Here is a 25,846-nt window from a genome sequence, read left to right on the forward strand (position 1 = left end):
TTTCTTGCCGAAGAAGGCTAGAAAGAGTTCACCCTAAGCAGCGAAAACACACATACACACACATTAAGACGAAAAAGAAGAAGAAAAATAAGGTGACAAGAATGTATAGCCAACAGGCTAACACTTAACAAAAAGATAAGATTTCCCAGAATCTCCCATAGAACTGAGGGGAGATTATACGCGCGAAACTGCGACGCAAATGAGGATGAGAACCTGTCGAACTGACAGAGTGTGGTGGAATGTTTTTCTTCGCACGCATCCGCGGATTTATCCGGAGGTGGATGCTTAGAGAGACGTGGCTTCTCAAGCGCGCGTATGTGTGTCCTGTGCACATGCTACTAAGATTTGAGTAACTGAGAAAATTTTGTTTTTTCAACCTAACCAAAGATGATAGGTTGCGATTGTTATCACAACCTGCTCTAGAAATAGATAAGATCATTTCGAAAAATCAAGTCTTAAAAGTAAAAACCCTTCTAATGTCAAAAAGTATAATCTTACTATTTGGTAACGATATCAGAAAGAATCATTTCTTGAAATATGAATTATATAACATCGTTATATATGTATTGAAATTTGCTATACCAAAACAGCAATTTTACAACCACAAAAGCAAAAGATCAATATTGTTTGGATACTACAAACATCAAAAAGAGAGAAAAATGCGACAGCTACATGTTGTACATTGTTCATTCTACTATACTATGTGGTTAATCATCCAATAATTTGCTCCAATCTAAAACTGCTTATATTTTGGTTTCTATAATCCGTGAAAAATAAACATGATATAGACATGATAATTCCATTTCGATTATCTAATATTCAAATTTGATATACTCGAATAAATAACAGTTTAAAATTTTTAACACGTGTATACTCAGTTTCATTCAAAACAAATACTTAGGCAGAAATGTTTTCTGCTACCTTACACGATATAAATTGGATAAAACTTTCTTTCTAAATAACGTCAAGATTCCATTCACAACGTTAATGGATAGATCATTTTTTAATGAAATGCAAATTTAATCAAACTGAATATCGACCATTTTCAAGTTTTCTCATTTCATGATCGTTACTTCCAGAAGAAGTTGTGAAGTAGTTTATATACAAATTACATCATAAAATCATTAGCAGCCTCCATACAAATTTTTCCTGAAGGAATGTGAATATTCCAAGACATTTCGCTTCCTATACCCATACCTAAACCTATGAATAAGACGGAGCTACGCATAATTACTTAGATATTTTTGGCGTTTCGTCTCAATTTCGCTTTTCATAAGAATATTATTTGGCATTGGCAACTTAAGTAATTTTATCACTCAACAGATCGCGAAGAGTATCAAAATAAGATCTGTTCTAGCTATGGAAGGTAATATACTGAACGCGTCTAAGTTTACTTATAGGCGGATACAATTCAAGCCTGCTGCTGGTAAAAAGTGTAAGCGAATTCCTCCTAACGAAGACATATTTATGTTTACATTACGTGACAATTGTAACAATTTTTCATTTAATACATCTATTTTATCCATATTGTTCTTCATGATAACAAGTTTATTATTCAATATATTGAATAAATGAAAATTTCCATTTAACAATTTCATTGTTACTTGAGAAGAATTATTTTATTACATGGTGTTTCATTTAAATAAGTCTTATTTACAATTGAAAGAAGTTTATCCTGAGGATAAAATACCAAATTTGGAAAAGAGTAGTATATATGGAATTAGCTGTGATGATTGTGACTGTAAGTATATTGGGCAGACTAAAAGATCCGTTATTATCCGGTTCAAATAACACCTAGATCATTTAAAGTATAGACTGGCCGGAAAATCAACTATTGCCAATCAAGCTGCCAGTTATAATTATGACAAAATTATTAAAAAATTGTCGGATGCATTTGGAAGCATTGAAATTGCTAAAAGTAAGAGTAGCATATATAGGAACAAGGGGCAATTCTCATAGCCCACTCGATAGTTTAGTAGTTAAGGAATGAAATGATGATTCCCGCAAGGTGGTTTTGATGCTGATATTAATTTTCACGATAGAAGGTTTATAGTGGAAAAATTCAGTATAAAACAGGTAAGGTACCTTGGTTATCGAAACGCACGTCAGACAGTGTAATTGTGAGTGTAGGTGTAGAGTGAACAGTGTGTTCAATATGAATATCCACAACGGTTCCAGAAATTCCAACTCAATCTATGTATTTTCAGAAAGCTCTTTTTCCTTGTGCCCAAGAATGTTTGCCAAAGTGGTTTCAGATTTCTCCGTTATCTGTGTAAAAGAAATCCAGCTTTGAAATCGCAATTTTTTATAACCTGTTTACTCTATATAGGAGCCGTATTTGTAGAGACAAATCCTATGAAAGCTTTTTCATTTATTTGTGACAAATTGGAGATTTCCGGGAAATAGAAAATTCTGGAAGTAAGTCTCCAACAACCGGGAGTAAATAAATGAGTTAATGTCGTAGTGAACACATGAGGACATTACAAAACGAATGAAAGAGCAATATTATTTCAACCATGTGACTAGCTACATCAAGGTTTTTCAATTAGCTCTTCCTGTATCTGACTGTGCTCCGAAAACTCTAAAATTTTCATAAGTAAATATATAAATATATAATAATCAAATCTACTGATAAATTGAAAAACATTCATTTGATTATAAAAATTCGAAAATACTTAAAACACAGTCACACACAAGCAAAAGTAAGAAAGTAGCCGAAAAAGGCATGCAAAAAACCTGGTTGAGAAGCGTCACGTCTTCCTAGAAAATTTGGATTCTTGTAATTTCCGAAAGGCCTTCTCAGAAATTGCCTTTTTAAAAACGATCACGACATAATATGAACAGGTTACAAAATATAGGTGAACAGGGGAAAAATCTTCCTGGAATAAAAAAAAATATCCATTGCATCCGTCAAACTTCGGCTTTGATTAATATGGCTTACATCATTAGACTTGTACTCAAAATCCTGATTATTTCGCATAGACGGTGTTTTTTTGGCACCTAGACACTGATCTGCAGTAACTTTCTACACTTATGTAGCGAACTGGATATTATTAGAGTTCGAATTTTCATTTTTCAAATTTCTCTTTTCTAATAGGACCAGAAAAAAATAATAATGAAATCGTTAAAAATTGTGATATTTTTCACACCCACTACCAATTTTTTGTAATAATTTTTTTCATTTTTTCTTCTCATTATTCAAATTTTCAAGTGTATTCCGGCTTTTGTTATTCCATTTTTTCGTTTTCTATGTTTTTTAAATCTCCATAAAAATCTAGTTTCATAAAAATTTGTATTTTCTATCCGTATCAGTGACAAAACCAATAGAACAGAACAGATATCTGCCTGGTATTGCTTTAAAAATATGAATCCACTTGTTATATGTGTTGGAGTATAAGCTCATTTCTACTCAGATCTTTTCCATCTACTTCTGAGTTGTTTTATATCTGTATTTCTGTTGCCAGGCCACGAATAAATTCACTTCAATCGATAGATCACAGTTCAAAGCACGGTACACGGATGATAGAGAATTTTTGTTATTTTTTTAGTCAATAAAATGTTTTGCGGCTGGAACTTCCTATAATATTACAAGCGTTTCTAATTATTTTGGAAGAACGTACAAGGCACATCTAGTGCAGCAACTATTTATCTATTATAACACATTAACAGCATAAGAGGCACGTGAAAAAAAGGCTCTAGGATGGATGATCAACAGCATTCCTTCAAAACTGTTGCTGTGAGTCGAACCCTCTGTGGATGAGCATTACAATCGAAGAGCAAAGTACCCACAGTAACTATTCCACGCTTTTCATTGTGAATGACCTGCTGCAATTACCGGAGTGCTACAAGCATTGCTTTGTGCTTTCAAGAATGACTAGTAAGGATTAGTAATTTCATGCTACTAGCACTAGGCAGATCCTGTTCGGTTAGCAAATGATTGATACGTCATACATATGTCCCACTGTCATCACTAAATACATCATTTTGAAAGGAGGAAAATTTAGTAGCGTCCAACTAAGTATAAATCATTAACCCAATTTAGTACTAGTTGTATATCTACTGACGCCATATACTACTTTTCGAGGAATAGTTTTCACCTGGATGTTTAAGAGTTGTACGAATTCTAGCTTCTATCGATGGGCGAATTGATTTGGAAAAGTTGCTGTTTTACAATTAAACTTCATTACTATAGTTTCTTTTCTGTGATAACAATAATCTTCACTGGATGCGTGAATCGTGTATCCCAGTATCTTGATAAAACAGGAACGTTTGAGGAAGAATTATTGAGAACCGCTTAGTGTATCTCTTTCCTTCGCTACCACTGTAATTATACAAATATGCTTGAATATGTTCAAGATTATAAGCTGGTTATTACTTTGACATTTTATTCTCTAATAAATTTGATTCAAATTCATTTAACTGATGATCGAATTTTCAAGAAGATCTCAATCATCAAGTTTTGCTTCAAATTTTTGAATCTATTTAGTCGAGGTCTTTCCGATTGAATAGCCAAAGAGATTACCAGGTCTCTTCTAATTTTTATATGGTGTATCTATATGAGTAACGCAAAACGTGTTCGGGAATACTTTTAATCATGGAGTTTTATCAACAATAAGTTTGAAGGTAGTTTTGAACATTTGAAACAGAACAAATATACGTGTTTGTATTTATATTTGAAGAAGCTTGAAAAAAAAACTTCTGTAACTAAACACAGCTGAGTATTGCAATGCTGCAGCAATTTCTACTACATACTGTTTCCAGTACTTTGCACCTAGGCTCCAAAATTTCCAAAAAAAAAATATGAATATTTCGATAACAGGAAATTTTGACTTTAAGGCATCGCTTCCTCTGTACCACTGATACATTAGTTAACAGGTTCATTAATTGTGATTGAATTCCTCGAAACTTCCATAAAAACACGTTTTAGTCAAGTGTCCTAGGTTGATTAATATTCTTACAGCATAAACAAAAGAACTTAAGATGTTGCTATACTCTCAATGAAAGTCACAATATTGATTTCTGTTTTTTGTCTATCTCGTCAAGTAACATTTTCTTAGCGTCCATAGTCCATGTGATATTTTCCCAACGTTTTTATATTAAATGAAAATAGTGCGTTTCTGGAGGGTATAATATATCAATATCATGAGACTGAATGTAATATAATCTAAAGCTAAGAAGTCCAACTAAGTTAGGATTGAAATTCAACCGAAAGAAGCTAATATTCTCAATAAAATTGGTATTTGCCTGCATTTGGAAATTTATTATATATATAATATATATATATATAAATATTCACAACTCTATTTAATGGTAGATTATAATTGAAAACTACTCCAAAGATCATATGTTTTGGAACTTCTCGATAATAGAGAAATATTTGACGTAAGTATAGGATAAATTTATGGGAATAGGGGAATGGATACATCTATAATACATCTTATACAGAGTGAATTTTATGAATGGATCATCTCAATTTTCTCTGAAACGTCTTGTACGATTTTTATAATTTTTTATGTACAAGTGTCTTCTTATATAGCCAGTATTATGGTTATTATCGTAACCGATTCAGTAAAAGTATCGGCATAACTAATTGTAGATACTGGTCAGGTGATAATCCTCGTTAGATGCGTAAATCCCACAACCAATATTCCAAAAAACTGAATGTATGGACTGGAATAATAGGCGACAAAATAATTGGTCCTTTTTTCATTGAGGGTAACTCCAATTGTCCGGCGTATTTGAATTTATTGAATATAGTATTATACCTGAGTTAGCTCGAATATATAAAAATCCAAGTAAGTATTTTCAATTACATTCAAAACAACTTCATTATCAGAAATTTTCAGACAATAACATTATCCCAAACGACAATATTTAGCTAAAACAAGATGGTGCCTCACAATGCGTGTGTGGTGAGGAAATACCTAAATAATATGTTTCCGAGAAGATGGATTGAAGGCGTGGTTTTATCGAATGGCCCCTCGGGATCACTCGATATGAGTCCTTTAGACTATTTTCTGTGGGTTACTCAAACACATCGCTTATAAAACAAAACCTGCCAGTATTCAGGAATAAAAAGATAGGATTACCACAGAGATAAGAAGAAATGAGCACTCAAGGATGCTGCAAAATATATTGCAAAGTTGTGAAAATAGCATGGTTTGTTGTATTAATCGCCTTTACTATGTTTCCTAAAATTAGTAATTTTTCTACTTCACAAATGTGGATCTACTTCTAAAATGACACAAACTTTTGAAGATTTGTTTTCAGTTAATGATTGCGCCAGGATTTGAACGAATATATTACTGCCCCAGTTTTGTTAAACTTTTCTCTAACTTTCTGACACTGGACCTTGTTGCAAGATTTGTATTAGCACATAAATCATTGAAGAACATACAAATTTAATGAGTTTATTTAATCGTAGCTATCTAAATGTACAATATTGAATTAACTTTGGTGGATATATATCCAGTATTATCTTTATTAGTCCTCTTCTCATTTTACTTAAGTCGATCTTGTCTATCCTACTGAAATCCTTTAAATCCTTTTCAAGGTCTTGAAAAGAGTGAAGTCTCTCCTGATCCTCTTACAGTTCTTTCCTATATTCGTCTTATTATAAAGTTTGTATATATCACGCCTCTGATTTGGTCTGAAACATCTCAGCCTCTTAATTTCCCTTCTAGTGATTTGGAACAATATTGACAGACTGTAAGTCTTCTAGCTCTACTTATTATTTTATTCATAATTATGCAGTATTTTCCTGTTGCTTCTCGTAATAATTTTTTAATGGCTTCTGTTACCTCTTCTTTGTTATGTTCCGTTTTTTATTGTCCCTCCAATAAAAACTTGTTTATATAGACGGAATTCAATTTTAATTTTGCAATTTTAAGAATATTGCTTGATAGGGAGCAAATAATGGAATGTTAATTTGAAAAAAAAAGTTTTTCATATGCATTTCTATATAAAAATGTAAACTTGAGTAACCATAAAGATTGTCGCGTCCATAAAAAGTATTAGTGCCTTATAATAAGTTTATCGACCGTTCTCACATCAAAAAATGTTTCCAATGAAGGGATTTGGGTCTATCGAGTGTTTAAATTATTATAATTATATTTGCAAGTTCTTTATAAGCAAAAACCTAGTCAAAAATATAGATATGTCATTGAAGAATATGATACTATGGTTTGAGAATACTCAAATTCATCACAAATCTCACTAGATTTTTTTATTCAACATATCAATAAGAAGAACATTCATTGAAATAATTTTCAATACTACTTGTACGACACACAAATACTGCTGTATTTATACTTACATTAATCTTCGTATACTCGTACATTCATTTTTGTTACGGTTATTTTCTTTCTCTTCTGTTGCATCCAATTACTGTTACGTTAAAAAAAGTGTAATCAAGGAAAATATCTTCAGTAACACTTCACTTAGATTTCGGCAATTAGACTACACCGTCATTATATTCCGGTCATTATTCATTTCAAATTGTGAAAAAAACTTGAAGAGAGTACACAGATGAACAAATACGAGGGCTGTAGTAAAAATTAGAATAGTTACAATATTAATTGATTGAATTGAATGCTTCCCTCAATGCTTATTATTTTTTTATAGTATTTTGTACTATGCTTTTATTTATGCTGATTTATTATCTTATATATAAGAGACGTATTGATGCAGGTTTGGAAGAATTTATTAAATATTCATCTAATTTTTGAGTATATTTTCATATCAATTTGAATTCGTCTAAATGTTTCTGTAAGCTAATCACGTACAAAGCTTTGATTTTGATTATTTTCGACGTATCCTCTGTATATTTTCATATGAAATGATGAAACTGAACATAAACCCAAACAAATATATTTCGATATTCATTAATTAATCTAGACTAATATTTTTTAAGCTCCATTATACACTCCTAATGGGGATATTAATCAGTAATTTAATTCAGAATATGATGTTATTTTCAAAAATTAACATGCTTATGGCCAATTCCGCTAATTTTTAAAATTAATGATAGAACATAGATTGTCTTACAACTCAGCTTAATCGCGATAATTTATCAATTAAATCGGAAAGAATAAGATCCTTGGATGGAATTTATCATTAATTTCGTCGAAAACTTCTAAATAAATATTCTGTTCAATAATACGAACAAAAATCTTCGGATAATATGGAAATGGAAAAGTTTCAAATATATCGTAGTATATTGCGTTGATATCTATTCTTACTTCCAATTTTTCAATACAACTATTGCAAAGAGTTCAATGTGCTTCTATTTTCCAAAATACTTTCCTAATAAAAACAGTGGACTATCAATTTCAAACTATCAAACAAAGATTATTGAAGTTTATTCGGAATGATTTGGACTTCTTAGCTATAAAATAAATCAAAAATTGGTTTTTGATTTGAAGTTATAGTGAAATTCAATGGGCTTATTCTTTATTTGTCAGCGGAAATTTCAACATATCGATTTAAAAATCAATGTAAGAAAATAGATTATGCGTAATCTTGTTTCACTTAGGTCCACTTTTCACATGAATAAAATTACAGATCTCCTATCATTTATATTTTTTGTATTGTACGCATTTGCATTAATAATATTTTCATGAATGTCTGTGGGATCTCTAATTATTTTCTGAAGCATTGGACTAGCTTAGTCAAGCATGGCTGCATGAAAAGCTTTTTTCAAACAAATCATTTTAATAAATATCATACATTTTTCTCTGTCGATTAGTATTATAACGTGATTTCCATTTTTTCTGAAAGCTGGAAAAATCCCAAGGTCAAGAAAACTTGAAAATCTCCATTTTGTATAGAAACTCATAAAATTATTAATTGTGAAACTAAGTAAAATTAATATTTTTCTTACATAACGCAAATATCGAATTTGTGAATACCAATTTTGTGTTCTTTTTTTGTGAAAGAACATACGTCATTGTTTGCAACACGTTTGTGGCACATTCGACTGCATCCTGCTTCACACTAAGGCAACAATTGAAAACATGTAGCTTGCAACGTCATTACATACTACATGCTGCTATAGGCAGCTTAACATGGTGCAAGATAACGTGCAAGAAATTGCATGCTATTTTTTCCAAAGCCAAAATATTCCATATTGGACGTCTTTTGACAAGTCTCTTACCACTGCATGATGGTTACTCCTAACAAAACTTCCATAAGTAAATTAAACAAATTCCTAACTTTTTGTATGATAAATTATGACCAGTTGTAACTAATTTTAAAATAACAAAGCTAAGTGATATGAACAAGATAGAAGTAAGTAGACTGTTAAACTTCATCTGTATATACTTTTGATCCAAAAACATTGCGCGTCTTGCATCGCACTGCACGTTATATTGCATCTTGTCAAGCGGACTTAATGTCAAGCGACGTGCAATATTAATCTATGCAATATTTCGCTCTTGTGAGTAATTGCATGTAACTTCTTGCACATTGCATTGTATCATGTCAAACGGCCTTAAGTATCGACATTGAAGCATGCAACAAAATTTTGCAGGCTACGACCTGGTGCTGCCGATTCACAACAAATTGACAAAGGGGGTAACTTTTAGTGAAATCTTCAACGTTTTTAGAAGATTGACGCTACAACGAAATTTCAGGAATAATAGGAAAAAGTTGGATATTTTCAAAACATGGAAGCGAAATTGCAATTTTGGAGAAAAAATAAATAAACTTCCCACTCAATTTCGGCGAGAGGATAAAGCGCTCACCATAACCACTAGTGTACAGTCCCCATAGAAAAAGACTAGTTGATCCAAAACGAGATAAGTCGGAGCTGGAATTATTTTATCCAACATAATAACTATTGTTCAGTTTCGGCTAGTACTGAATTTTGCAGGCAATTTAGTTGCGTTAATATAAATAATTCCTCTCATGTTACTTGAATCGCAATACTGGTTTGTGAGACTGGCGACTTTCCCGAAGACTGTTGCTTGCTACTTGTTGACAAGTGTTGCTTGTTAGAAGGCCAGGTTGAAGTAAGAAGAAAGATTAATTGTACACATCAGACTATGTCCAGATAAGTAACATTCTCATCAATATTTTTAAGATAGTCCAAAATCAATTAGTTTTATACTATCAGAAACATTCAAATAACAATCTGAGTGTATCATATGGCAAGCAGTGTGCCCAGTATTGTCCAATGAGTCCAATGATTCTTTAGCTATTTCCATACAATTTCTTTAGGCAATATTTTCCAGGCTGAAGTTGCGAAGTAACTACTATGTTACTTATTTTCAATATACTGATTTACTGCTAAACCTTTTCGCGTACAATTACACATCTGTTAATCATAAAACTACAAAAAATTTATTTTAAATATCAGTGAAACGGACTTCATTGGATTAAAAACTTTATAACATTAGGGGCATTCAAGAGGCCCCTAATGAGAGAAATAATATTCGTGGACTATCAATTGGACAGTTACATGTTATTATTCTTTCGTCCAAAGTTTATTTGTGTAACTCATATTTAGCACGCCCTGTGTGGTATGTGGCTTTGTTCTTCTGGAACCAAGTGTCAGCAAAATTACGACCATTCACCATTGAGAGTCATTTTGTGACCATCATTGTTTTTTAAGACATAGAGACCAATGACTTCTCCAGCCTATGATGCGTAATTTACTGTGGATGTAATGGTGCTATTGACCTCTTTCCAAATGTGACGATTCTGCTTATTCATGTACCTAGCTCAAAAGTGGAAAAATGGAAATGATCCAAACAAAATTTTGATTAAGAAATCAATTTCAAAATATATTTGTGCTTGAATCAAGTAACCGAATTAGCTGAGCACACGGTAGTCACTTGGCTTTGATTTCTGCAAAAGCTGGATCTCGAAAGCTTTCCAACCAAAGTGTATTCGAATTCATTTGTTTGAATCTTTTTCCAATGCTGTAAGAGTAAACATAGTCCTAAAATGATCAATTTTTCGAATTATTCACAATAAGTTTAATCAAGACAACCCTTAATTGATAGACATTTTCACATTTGTGGGCTCTGACGTAAGTTTGTCCACTATGTAAAGTTATATTAAATTGAATTACACTAATATAAGCTGTTAAATAGGTTTTCAAATAACTCAAATTTGTGAATCTCACAAAAATATAGTGAAATTTATAAATATTAATACTTTCAAGCAACATTTGTATTAACGTTTATTCGGTATACATATGTGGATAAATGATAGATGAAGCGTTGTTCCTTATTATATTGAAATGCTGCTGACACGACCTTATTCATTTATTGCAGAGTAATTACAAATTGCGAGCTTATTTGTCAAAATTACTTGAAAAATCTCTGCAATGAAACAAATAGAACATTACATTGCATGCAGAAGTTGAATTAACGTTTATTCAATTATGAATAGAATATAATTCAACAGTATCCACAGCATGCAACAATTCGTTTTGCACCGGTATCGGTTAATCTCACTTTAATTTAATCGATAAGCAGGTCAATTCATCTCGCTGATCTAATTCCTTCAAACACATATTTGTGTCCATTTCTTTTTTGCTTTGTTGTTTTCTGCTCCACTAAGTGCCGATAATGAAAAGTTTTGAAAAGTAACATCCTTTTTAAATTCGCCTTCAATATAAGAGCAGATCTTAAAGCTACTTCTCACATTTTACTAGACGTGCTGGAACATGAAGTACTTAGTGTTGTTAAGTGTAATTTTTTTATTATCAGATGTTAGTTCTGAAACACCCGTGTATGGCGGTCTGGAGATTTTGACTAAAATATTTCGACAATATTTGAAAAGTCAGCCAGAAGACCTGAAATTGGGGGATGGTGTACATATCGTTAGTACAAGAAGCGAAAACGATGCGAGAGCTAGTACAGACGATGGTACTATATTTGGAGTTGTCGAAAAATACTTAGAGAATCACGAGTTGAGAATTCGATTACCGGAACTGATGCCAGGAGAAGGGTTTGGAAGAGCTTTTAAAGCGGCCATGGATCAAGTAAATCCTAAAACTGATGAAAGTGAGTTAATTTATTCAAACTGATAAACAACAATATATTTTTCCTTTGGTCCATTGTTTCCAACAACAACAATTCTTTTTATAATATTTATGATAACTTCTTTTAAAGAATATTGAATCTTTCTCGGTATTATACAGTTAATTTAGAATTCAATGTCTTCAAACTGCATTCTGTGGTATAGATTTTTTTGTGCATTGTAATTTGTATTCGTTATAATTTCATCCATTTTTTCTCAAAATTTCCGAAAACGTTCAAATGCAATAACTATTAAATATGAATATACATACTTAGAGAAAATATGGATTATCACAATCAAAAGGAATATTCTTATTAATGCATACAGTGGGATCCTAAACTGAGACATGAGTTAATTTTAATTGTGAAAACAACAGATAGGTCAGTTTCGATAAATGAAATCACACTTTCAAAATAAATTTATTCTTAAATTTTCATGGAGTAGTGATTACTACCCCTATAAAACGGACGACAGGTTGATACGTTTAAAAATTAATCCATCAGTAGAGCTCTAATTTTTTAACTTTGTTAACAAAAAAATGAATTGAGAATTATCCAGTATTTTAAAGAATTGATCATATTCCTATCAATCTGGGATTAATGCACATGTTCAACTGCATAGCTTATTCATTAATAAAAAAAAGTTGCATCTATAGGAATTTTTTTCCATTTTTGAACATTTGAAATATTAGTTAGTTTACTACATGCTGCCCAAATATTAGTTAAGTAGAAAGTAGTGGCATACGTCAAAAACTATTTAACTATTCCATGTGAGGAAACTTATCAAGATAAGCAATTATTGCTGTTGCTTATTTTTTAGAATCAAATGATGGTATCAATGTCTGGGGGTTCTGAAATAAGTTGTCCCGAATTGAGTAGTCTTTTGAAAAATTATAGAAGATAAACTCCAGTTTTTTGCTATTTACTTGTCAATCCAATGTGTGTGTGTGTGTGGTTTTTATCCGCCGTTAGTCTGCTCCAATACCGTAAATTTTACTCATTCACTGTTCTATGTGAGATAAACATCGTATCGTATTTGACATGAGAATATTCATGGGAAATATTGGATTCGGAGCCGTGTATCTTCAAATACCCATAGTGTTTGGAATACATTTTTGAATTATATTTTAGAAATAATGATATAATACGAATAATTTCTTTAATAAACAGAAGATAGTAATGCTTCAATTAATATCGATTGATAGAAACTATGATGTATCAATAATGAAAACCAGTCATGTCAAGAGAAAAAATCTTCATGGAATAGGCAGAGTTTATGTCTTTCATGAAGGAAGAAATTAAAAAAAAATATCACCTAATTATTGAACTGATAAAAAATTTTTGTTTTCAAACAAATCTTGACCTTCACGTGAAAATATCTCAGATTTGACAAATATCTCAATCCAGCTTCCACTATGATAAAATAAAAAAATTATATGATGTTATTTTTTTCTCAAGATCAGAATAATCAGATAATTTTTTTAGAATCATATTTTTAAGACATTACCGCAGATTCTAAAACACCCATGTTCACTCTTTTACGCCCATCCGTTCTAAAGTATATAATAAGATCAGACTCCATTTTTCCTCCATAGATGGCGTTTGGTCATTTTTTTAAGTGTGAAATGTATGTTAAAAAAATTCAATTTGGGTTTTATACGTAATAATTGAGAATGAAAAAGTTGAAATGAATAATAATTGCTTAGAATTACATTTATTTTGCAGAGATTACAGAGATTTGCAATATATTATTGAAAGTATAAAAATATAACATGCTCTTCCATTGGACAGAATCACATTTGTTAATATTCAGAGCTTCACACAATAATAAAGCCAAAGAAGGGATATTAGGAAACAGCCAATTGTATTAATAGTTTTTTTAAGAGAAGATTTTGACCAAAAATATATCTTCTAGCTAAGAAGAAATTTTTTCTGCTCACCATAATCATCAACTTTTAAAGTTTAAATATAGGAACCGTACTATATTCACTGACATTCTTTGCTGCTACATCTAGACGGAATGACTTTCCAAACTTCTTATACAGGCTCGTTCAAGGTCTTGATGCAAAAAATTCTGGAGTGAGTAAATGACGTGAGAATAATGCTGTGTCAAAAAATTTTGTTCTCAAACTACTTCTCGTTTCTGAGTTATAGGCATTTGAATTTGCAATATCAGAATAAATAATTGCAATTTATGACAATTTTCTTCAGAGTATCTCTTTATGACACCTCTTTCAAAGCAGCTCAAGCTTCGTGACTTCTCAAGCAACACTCTTTGGAAGTTGCTGCCACATATAAAGTTTTCAACTGATCTCACATACGAGTATATTCACAAAATATTCACACCAGCTTCATGCAGAAACTCCAAATGTCTACCGGGGCATTACCAAAAGTCTTATGTACATGCCTTTCTCCATCAAATTAGATGGCAGTAGCGATAAACGATCTTGCAAAGGTAGGTGGATGAATGGAGAGGTAGATGAATGAAGAGCCTTTGTTGAGAAGTTCAACGTGATTGATTACCTCATATCAACATAATAAACCGTTATTTCGATTTACTACAATTTTATCCTTTTAAAATTGCTCACATGATGATAATTGACGTTGTTTTCATAAGATGGTTGAATATGGAACATAGATATATACGAGGATAAATTGAAAAATTCTTAGCCTACTATAGAACCAAACAAAATTTCAATGTTAAAATATTTTATTACTAAACATATTCTCCTCTTAATTGGATACATTTATTACAGCGAACCTGCAACGTCTCTAGACCTTTCAAAAAAAATGTTTCTTTTTGCTTTGCAAACCAGACCTCCACAACTTTTATTACCTCCTCGTTGGAAGAAAATTTACGAACTTTTGAACCTTGTGTGCAGGGGTGTTGTCCTGCAAAAACAAAACACCTTTAGATAGCTTTCCGCGTCTTTTCTCTTTAATTTTTTCCCGTAGAGTGGTCAGTAATATCGAATAGTAATATCCAGTTATTGTTCTACCTTTATCCAAAAAACCAATCATGATTACTCCATGGCAATCCCAAAAAACTGAAGTGGAAACTCTTCCAGCAGATTTTTGGTTACCAATACATTTGTGTATTCAATTCAATTATCGTAGCTTGTTATGTTAATTACAACTCTTAACAATTCTTGATGATGGGCTCCTCATCTACGTTTGTAAGCTGATGGCATTACGAAGTGAGAACATCTGTGATAACATTTTCGCTTTTTGTTTCGACATTTTAAATTCATCGTATCACCTCTGTTCTTCTACAGGATATAATAGGTTTCTTCCAACCTGCTAGTCTGATCCGTTCTTGAAACGGTTAATTGTTCTCGTAACGATAATTGCTATCAACCAAGTACCGAAAAGAACGTCCTGGAAACGGTTCAAACGATATCTAAGTCGGTTGGAACGCCAAACAGAATCGTTCTTATAACGGTAACCGCCCGGTTGGAACACGTAATCTCTATTGCGCAGAATCGTCTCCATACCAAGGACGTTTTTTTGATGAGTTGGTACGAGCCTAATGACACGCAAAAGTGGTGGATTAGATATTTGAGTTTCTGGAGAGAAGACTGACGCATATGAGTGAATGAAAAGTACCAGGCATGTAGGATTTTCGATTTTTTGTTGCTTATACTTGAAAGTAATCGGATATATTTCTGCTCACATGTTCCTCATGTAGTTTCCCGTTAACTAAAAATTACATTAGAATTCGATTGATATTGTGATAGTGAATTTGTCGGCACTGGCTCTTTCTAACATGTAGACTGATGATGGAGGAATATATTATTGGTTATTTATGAAATCAGTTGATTGGGCATCTTTCCAAATATTCAGCCTACATATTTCACATGCAGCGTAAGAAACGTTCTTTAAATATTCTATAAAATGATATGTTCGTCTCTTAACGAGTTTTGTAGATATTAAATTGAACAATTTGCAGAAGAAGTACCAGTGTGATATGGTATTATCAGCGTAATTCATGTCTGGAGATAGCAAATTCTTTTGCAAGTAGTATTTCAGTTTGCGCGAGGGCTTAAAGTTTAGTAGGTCAATAAATCATAATTTCATAGGATAAAAAATTCTGCATAATTAAATCTTTTGCAATGCTCGTAGGAAAACACAATATTTTGCTCAGTGATGAAACTTCTTTCCCTATACAAGTTACACATAATTCATTACTCACGTGATTTTTCAGACAAACATAAACAATACTATAATTTTGGATCTCGGTATTTTCAAATGTTGAAGGTTTGAGCCGGAATATTAGGTATCAACTCGAATAATTAATTGGTGATTGAAAATTAATTATTTTTATTTCGATTGCTCCTAGATCTCCAAATATATTTCTAGAATTACTCTACAAGCTCACCAGATAAGTAACCCTCAAAAAACTCGTCCATGATTATGAAAAATCTATTTTATATTTCATCATAATATTCTCATTCACTTAATATTCTCAACACCCTTATATTTGTTTTGTTTGTTTGTTTGTAACTCTTCTTACTAAGAGCAAGTATCTTAGTTAATAAAACTTTCGTTCGACAGAGGATTTGAACCAATGTGTTGGAAATTAAAAACTTCAACAACTTATCATCTACACCGTTAAGGGTCGATATAAGTTTCGACGAGATGTAGGTATATGAGCAGCGAAACCATTATAAGAGGATAGTATCAATTAAACATATAAAGTTTGATTGAGAACCAAAAAACACATTTTCATAACTTATGAAACTGGAAGGTGAAAAATAGTACAGTTCAAAAAACTTAAAAAATAAGCTTCAAACAATAAAACATCAAAAATACTAGTATTATTGTGAAAACAGTGTGGGGCGCTTGTTCCATATTTCTAGTACACCAAGCTCCCGACGCTTTTTCATAATAAAATCTGTATTTCTAATTCGTCATTGTTTTAAGCTCATTTTGAAAATTATTTTGAGCTTTTAAGACTGACGCTCTTCAATAGCGTTTTGTCCAATTTTCTCAAACTATATTTATTAATTTCTTAATTATAATTCGATTTGCTCCAATTTTCAGTTTAAAAACATTTTTGAATTGGTACTGTTTTACTCAATGAAATCCTTCGAAAACAATCAGAAAATGTAATTCAAACATTCCTTGGGAAGAGGAACAAAAACAATCATTCTTTCAACGCTCTGTCTTTCACTGTTATTGAATGTCAAAAATATCAAAGTTCTCCAATCAATCTCAAATTGATAGAGGAGAGTGATTACCAGCATTACAACAAATCGACAACTACATTAGAGTATTTATTATGATATGTTACAACATCTTGAATTATGATAATCGAAATTTTTCGAAAGTCTTCCTGTTATGTAGATAAAGCGAATATACAATGAATACAAATGTAGGTACAAAGGGCTTACCTAAACAAAAGCCGCTAACATGGCTGCGGTTACTAAGATTTTAGGTTACTGCTCAACAATAGGTACTAAAATATTTATATTTATTTCACCTTTTTCGTTTGTTATAATGTATAACTTGATTGTTTCCAACACATTTCAGATTATTTTTTTAAAGTGAAACTTGATAAAAAATAATAGAAATAGCGATCAGATTCATTTATAGGAAAAACTGTTTTACACATGAAACGAGAGAAGAACAAACGTCATCCAATATACTTTGAGAATCTGCTTTTCAATATTTAGTACCTTGCTCTTCCTGCTCGACACAATGCCAAATGCTGTTCCAAGGGTTCCAAGTATGAGTATAAGTTTTTCTAGCTGAATATTTTATTAACATATTTAAGGGTCATGAGAATATGATTATTTTCACGTTTTTCTAATTGACAATCAGAAAGAAGATGATGTTGGAATACGTCGGGTTGTGAAAAAACAGCTTGAAATTGATGATGAGTAAATGTCTTCGTTATGACCCAGAATCAGTGCAACGCTATCGGTCAAAAAATGTTGACTCAAAATGCCAAGGGCGAAATTCATGCAAAGTTTGCTCCCTCAGTTCAGAGCATTTTTCAAACCTTCTATTTGGAAGTGCTTGAATGATTTCACAAAAATGTTCGTCAAAAATATTGTGAGGGGATTGGTTTTTTCATTATCTCAATGCACCTACACTAGTTTTTTGTTTTAATTTGAAATGGTGAAATAAATGCTAATTTTTTTGTCTAAACTACTACAGTGAATATGGAATAAAATACAGTGCGTCTTTCTTTTCCGCAAAGGTGCCAATATTTGTTAACGTAGCAAAAAAATAACCAAACCGAAAAAAACCACCTATCAGCTCATACTTTCCTGCGATTCGCGAAATATTATCTAAAAGTCAAGAAGAGAAGGAGGCGTATCGACTTCCACGCTTTAAAAAACAGACATGTTATATATGTCCAATTAACTGGCTTATAATCCATTTGGTGTCAAACTTTCATATAATATGTCGTGATTTCAATTTTACCAATAGAACATCCGCTGACACAGCTAGTGTGGCTTGGTGATAATTTTGACACATCTCTCCACCGTCTGTGAATAAGAGGGAAATAGCGGAAAATCTGAAGCATCCTTCATCCAAACCATTTGCATTCGTTCTAATTCAATTAGTTCATGTATTCACGTGCATCCGAATCAAGAGGAGGTATTTCAAAGTTCTTAATACTTTCATTAGGACTCAAGCTGCGATAACCCTTCTAAGCATTAGTTTCCTGTAGTCAGTTACCGTTGTTAGAAGAATGTTCTTTGAGTTGACAACAAACACACTTGTTTGAGTAACTAGGAGGTTTCAATTCAATGTTGGACCACATTCCGCAACAAACCTTAATAACAAATTAGGCAAGATTTCGAGAAGGAGTTTCACACCAAACATGTGAATGTGAAATTCCATTCACCGTAGTCAACTAGCAAGAATGAGCAACTTTTCCTTCTGGTTAGAAGCACTCCTGGTTAGAAGCAAGCAAGATATTGGACCATATAATCCTCTAAGACCCGTAGTATGTCCATCCAGATATTGGAGCAGGTTCATTTGCATTTGCATAGATAGATTTTCTATTCCAAGGGTTTCTCTAGTCTAGTTTCTAATATTTTGTTGACTCCAGATTTATTGTTTATATTATAACCACACTACTCCAGTAAAACAAATGAACTGAGTGCAGAATATCAAAAAACTAGGCCATCTGCTGTCTAAAAATAGAGCACCATATTTCTTTGGGTAACTTTCCGTAATATATCAATTGATGATAAGCTTGAGGTGTTTTCGCTAATCAAGGGCTCTGCGGCAACACTAGATTTCATTCTAGAATTAAAACAAAAATATTTTCGTTGCGTAGGTGGAAAAAGGAGCAGAATTTTGACTACTACAAATCAATATTTGAGATTCTGTTTCTAACTACCACAAAAAGAATCATGCCTTAAAATGGTATAATAACGCTGCGTCACACAACTTACTTGCCTGATCTGGCCTCGTTTGAAGGTTCTAATCAAAGTTTTGCCGTGAATTTATTTATGTTTATATTAATCAACAAAAAGTTCCACAAGCTTCTTTTCAAGTTAGTTTCCATTGAGAGAATTTTGATAGTTCGATGGGGAAAGGACGGTGCTGTATGTTTGCTTCCTCAAAACGTCTCAAAAAACTCTTTCAATCTCTAAGTTATGCGCGATCTATCTAAAATTGTTTTAATAAGAGACTCGGATTAGTCGATTGAACGGTTTGGCCTTATTCGACCAGCCCATGTTGAACAATACTATTCCAATCTCACCAAACACTAACAAACATCAGCTTCATTCGAGTCAATGTGTGCGACGCAATTATTTGTGAAGTTCCTCCAGGTTTCACTCACGATAATCATCTCATGTGAGCCATTTCTTATTGCCTGTTACCATATATATCCATGTTATATTCATAACTGAAAACACTAACAACAATTCATTTGTTTTCTAGTTGTTAGCCTAGTTTTTAGAAGCAAATCGTAGGAACTGAGTTTCAAGCACGCAAAATTTTTGATGAGTATATCCTGCAGTTTTCTTATCTGGAAATGAAAAAGGCAAATTTTGGAAAAACTGACCTCACTGGCCTATTAAAATCTTTATCATCAGCGCACACCAATATTCTATTGGGTAATTTAAGGATTTGACTTTGTGGAGATTATAAAATCTAGAAAACATGCCGATCTCAACATTTTCTGAAGTACTTTAATCAAATAAGCTCATCCGCTTTGCTACTCTCTAACGATCACTTGTTTTCAATCCGATAGAGCTCATTATTTCTTATCTAACATTTTTCTTTTAGATGTCCATATTTCACAATACTTTCTTGCATGTATTTCTGGTTGACAGAAGAAACTTTTTCCTCATTATTTTCATTATTCAATATATCAAATTTACAACAGTTTTTCAGTGCTCTTGTAATTTTTTTAATTGTTTGTATGTAAAATACCTACATTGAGTTAGTGTACATCTATTATGACCGCAACTAGAGCTTATTGTGACTAACTCTAATACTGTAATCAACGAATATGAGAACATTGCTGGTGGAATCAATTTTCTCGAAATAATTCCAATTAATTCATACTTGATATTGGCGATCGTAAACAAAGTGAAAAGGCAACAAAAATATTGAACCCATCTTCTTCAAAATACTACAGTCAAATCACTAGAAGCACTTATGATTCTTCTAGCAAATGTGTCATTTTTAGGAAAAAAGAAGTATTTTGGTGCTAAATATTGTGCTTGGATTCGACGTGGTTTGAAACGAAAACGTTTAGCGGCTACACATTTCCTAATCAGAAACGATTTGTGGTATGATGAAAAACAAATAAGTTGGCTTACGATTTTCGCACGTCGGTTTGTGAATATTCTTGCCTTGCTAATTTCAGATCACAAAACGTCCTCAAGAAATATCAAATCAACGATCTCGACTTGTGCGACTTTGATTAACGTACCTTTGTCAAGCTAATGCTTTTCTTTCGATAACTTTTTATATTAGTGTCATAGCCATTGAAAACTTATCTTACTTCTCTTAGTACAACTTTGGCAATGATATTTGGATTAGCATGAAAACGAACTTTCAATTTAGTACAAATTAGAACGAAATCTTCTTCTATTTATTCTATTCTATCAACTTTAACAAGGTTTTAATAAGATAGGCATGAGATGAGATGGTTAAGGTTTTTCCAGTTTTCAGTATTCCCATTTATTGACGTCTAAGGACATAACAGTCTTGAATTGAGTCATTCTCAAGTTAAATTTTGTTAAATCAATTTCAAACATTTAAATATTGCATTGTGCAATAAACATTCCGTGAGCTTCCCCGTATTTTTTTTCCAACATAATGCAGGGCGTCGTTCAAAATCCTTGTTTCATAAAAACAAAGCAGAACAAATACAATTTCACTCAGAGGCTAGACAAAAATAACAAGCCGTAACGAGTTCAAAATGATCACTGCTCATCTAAATTCATGAGGTTTTTAGAAATAGATGAAGCTGCCATAAATATTTATTCACAGTATTTGTCATCACATCTTGTAATTTACAATGTTTTAAATGGTCCCCCATATTGATAGAATCAGGAATACGTGTTGGAGGGACATGATTAGGTTATTTTTTGAAATATTTTCAAAGAGTGAGGAAAAAATTGAGATGGAACTAATTGATTACCATTTTTTGACCAGTAATGGATTCAAATTGACATTAGAAATAAATTAGATATAAGGGATATTCTATAAACTCACTCACAAAAAATAGATATATATATATATATATATATATATATATATATATATCTATATAAGTACAATATTAGAATTAAGCATTAAAAACTTAGTTGTAACCTAACCTAACAAAATAGAACGGAATACCAAAAATGCACAACTACGTTGAATTTATAAGATTATAGTGATCTGCTTTTCACATTTTTTATCAATGGGAAATTCTCTACATGGAATTTACCTGAAAATTATTCTCAACAAACTCATTATCTTGACAAAATTTTCATGAGCTGGTAAAATATTATATATGAAAATACAGCTCCTCAAATAAGTTACGCAATATGTGAATCCTTTCTTCCAAAGTTTTTGAAGTTATTATTTCTAAACTGTTGTCCATGATCAAAACTTGGACTGCAACGATCATAATTCAAAATTGAACAATCATATAAGAGGTTTATACACAAATGTTATTCTTTATGAAGAGTTAAGTACCTACTTCAATTTTTAAAGATATATAAATTAGTTATAAGAGGAAAATGTTTAGAATTGATAATAGATATTGGATATTGTTAATTCACACTTCGCAGTATTTTGAGAAGTTATAAAAATTTTCGGTAATCTGATACGAGCACAAATTGTGCTTGCTGCAATAATGAGTGATAATAATGACACTTAAGGAGAAATATCAGACTTTTTCAATTTCCAGTATATAGTCAAAAATATTCACTATCAGAGATTTGGGAAATAAATTCAAGGCTTCGTAAGATTTACACCAAAAATTATGTGAATAATACCTAAACATGATAAAAATTAATAACATCGCCCTGGAAATAACACAAATATAACTAACTCAACCAATTCATACCTCTAGACAAATAGAGGAATTCGGAATATGACTAATCAGTTTTAGATTGAGTACCAATATTCAATAGAACCAAACGTGTAATGCGGATTCAATAGAAATTTGATAATTGGACATTTCTTTGTCTTAACTAGAATGCGTATCGTTATTTGCAATTTTTCAACGATGAAATGCCCTACTCAAAAATCACAGCTGATTGGTTTTAAGTCAATACTTGGAAAAGAAGAGTTTATTATCGTTTTTCTTTCTTTCTTGGCTTTCATGGTCTCAAGATTTAATTCTTTTTTATTTGATTTGTGGTGTTACTTTAATCAATAGCCATTTACACCATGAAATATTGTACATAAGTACAATTGTTATTGAATCGAATTTTACTAATAAATGATTAGCTCCTCGAAATTTGATAACTGTAAGCAATGAAATTATCTTGATAACTGTATATTTCTTTATATTACACTTAGTGGTAGTGTATAATTCTTACATGAAATTGAAACTCAAATTATCTAATATAAGGAAATAATTTGCGTTCCGTTTTGTTGCAAAATGTACTCATAATATATTCAGAAGCTCTGAATTGATTTAGTACTTTCGTACTGTCAATATTTTTATTGTGAATATTAGAAAGTTGGAATATCCACAGCTACCTGGATTACCCATCAACAACTTTTGGTATTGTCTACGTTGACTCGTTCAGAATTAATCTTGGTAGCCTTTCTCTTATTTCATATCCAAATACATTTGCCAACTGAAGCCTGTACACACAATTTGTATATCTGAATGATATGATCAACAATACCAGACTACTCAAAACTTGTTTATAGCATGTCAGTGTTTGAAATTAGATTGTTGTTTTCCAAGATAATCGACGTTTTGCAAATCTCAAAGTATTATTCAAATATTTACTTTCTATAAAATGCCACCATGTATCAATGTGCAAATATTTTCCCTACATACTTTCCTATACAACTAAATTTTTTTCATTGAATCATGAATATATCATTTGAATACATCCCCCAATCTCTATCATAGCATCAAGAAATATTTCTGATTGAGGCATCAAATATATGAATAAATTTTTATACAGAAATGTTGATTCTCCCTTGTAGTCGATTTGTCAACTCATAATGGCATGAAATTTTTACATCAATACATATTCTAATACTCTTTTAGATGATTTTTCCATAAAAAATCCACTCACATCCACTTGTGTCAACAGTATTTTGCTTTATATATTAGATCACAACCATAGCTCAAATTGAGGATCTATTTATCGCATAATTCCTTCAAAGCCTCACCTTTTCAACGCATTGAAGTATTGTGAAAAGATGAAAAATAATCGATCATAAATCAGGATCATTCTTAGGTCACTCAAGTGTTGCTTACTTTTGACCTGATAGTCTCTAGAAATATCAGTTTATACTTCATAGATATTTGTTATGAACCTCAATTACCAAATGGAAATGGAGATATACATATGTTATGTCAATCTTATAAAATTATTAAAAGAACCAACAAAAAGTCAAGAGATTAAATATAACTTTCATAGATGTTGCACAAACTCTTACGGTTATGCAAATTTGTTATTTATTTTTGTAAGTATCTGTCCAGATAAACTAATTTTGGCACTTCTCTTTCAGTATGCTGAGAAAAAATAAATTTTCTGTGCATATAAAAGCTTGTCATACCGGCGCATTCGCCGTATATTATAATATGAGCCGAGGAGACTGTAATTACCATTTAGTAGTATAATGTGGTTAATTCACCACAAAGTACAATATTTAAACACCTCATTACATCAATAACATAATTCTACAACAAATAAAAGTACAAAAAAGTATTGTTTTGGTAGCACATGCATATCGACAATCGTAAAAAAAATTTATGATTCCTGCAAACGATTATCTATAACCGCAATTGTACGTACCTCTACGTTACAGAAACAACTTGAAATTTGTTATACAAACAACCTCTGTCAATATTCAGTCAATACTCATTCTTCTTCGAAGATATGTCGAGAATTCCGAGATTGAATTTCCAGCGTTATTTGAATTGTATCGGCAATATCGAAAGTTTCAAGAGAAAAAATCCTTTAAATACTACGAATAGACAAGGGATCACGAAAAACTTGTATTATGAATATGTGCCAAGTAGTTGTTCTTGAATTGAATACAAAACAACATACTCTTGAAAATATCCTATGAAAAATTCTTATACCTCATACCTCATACGCCAATTCTGGAAGTAGTACTATGATTCTTGCTATTTCTTGATACTAGCCTACAAGCTATTTACTATTTACTTCAGTTTACTGTTACTATTTAATTCAGAATATTCACTGTGAACAGGTCAAAGGGATCACTTGAATAAACTATCCTATTAAACTAAAACATCTGTGAATATTCATAAGTCTAGGGAACTTTTTGCGGAAATTCATGAAAAAATAATGAATGGAAGCAATCAGTTACCAATTTATTCTATAACAATCTACATGTTGAATAAGCTATCTATGTAATTATACAGAGCTCAAATTTTCATCCATTTTCAGGTTCAGCTAGAGGAAAAGGAGGAGGTGGTGGTGGTAAAGGAGGTGGCGGAATGGGAGGAATTGTCGTATTGGGTATGATGATGGGTAAGATGATGGCCGCCTTGGGTATTGGTGGAGTTGGATTATTAGCCATGAAAGCCCTTATGGTATCAGCGCTTGCTCTTATGCTTTCCATCATCATCGGTCTCAAAAAACTTGTCCATTCCGACCACGATGAGGGTCATACTGTCATACATGCTGGTGGTCATGGACATGAGTATAGGAAAAAGAGAGAGGCTAATGAAATGGCCTACCACGCATGGGAAAAATATAAACAACAATAGTTGACTGGATACCAAACTTATGAGGTTAGTTTGGATTCCATTCTTGGTGTCATTTTAAAGGAATCAAATGTTACGTTACGTAAAATTCTTTTACTCGATTCAAGAACGGAATTTGAATGACAACTCATTGTGTTAGTTTAAGTTAATTTATTATTAATTTATTTTGTTATATATAATAATTTTGTTTCCAAGGACTCACCATTTGACTTTTACTGTAAGGACTTTACAGAACGACTTTTTTTGACGATACGATACCAGACAATGACAGTTTTTCTCATTTTTGACTCATTTTTTTTAAGGTACCACTTCAAACAAATATCGCTAGTTATTACTAATTATATATCATTGTTCAGAGGACCTTTTACATCATCGTTTATAAATTTATGCACAATAATAATTATTTCTCGTTATCTGA

General features: G+C 31.8%; 1 protein-coding gene across 1 annotated transcript; it reads left to right on the forward strand.

Annotated features, from left to right (window-relative positions):
* The first annotated feature begins 1,626 nt into the window (after nt 1-1,626).
* LOC130891489 (uncharacterized) lies at nt 1,627-25,431 on the forward strand. Its single transcript, XM_057796278.1, has 3 exons — nt 1,627-1,741; nt 11,718-12,014; nt 25,109-25,431. The coding sequence occupies exons 1-3, from the start codon at nt 1,627-1,629 to the stop codon at nt 25,429-25,431; spliced, it is 735 nt and encodes a 244-aa protein (XP_057652261.1).
* Nucleotides 25,432-25,846: the final 415 nt, after the last annotated feature.

This window comes from Diorhabda carinulata, chromosome 3 (genome assembly GCF_026250575.1).
Source record: "Diorhabda carinulata isolate Delta chromosome 3, icDioCari1.1, whole genome shotgun sequence".
NCBI classification, from domain to species: domain Eukaryota; kingdom Metazoa; phylum Arthropoda; class Insecta; order Coleoptera; family Chrysomelidae; genus Diorhabda; species Diorhabda carinulata.

What these genes read in the sequence shown, in the direction of transcription:
- LOC130891489 (XM_057796278.1), top strand. Translation starts at nt 1,627, where the DNA reads ATGGTGTTTCATTTAAATAAGTCTTATTTACAATTGAAAGAAGTTTAT. An exon ending in TAGCTGTGATGATTGTGACT is followed by an intron (nt 1,742 to 11,717) that starts GTAAGTATATTG and finishes TTTTATTATCAG; the next exon opens with ATGTTAGTTCTGAAACACCC. An exon ending in AAATCCTAAAACTGATGAAA is followed by an intron (nt 12,015 to 25,108) that starts GTGAGTTAATTT and finishes ATCCATTTTCAG; the next exon opens with GTTCAGCTAGAGGAAAAGGA.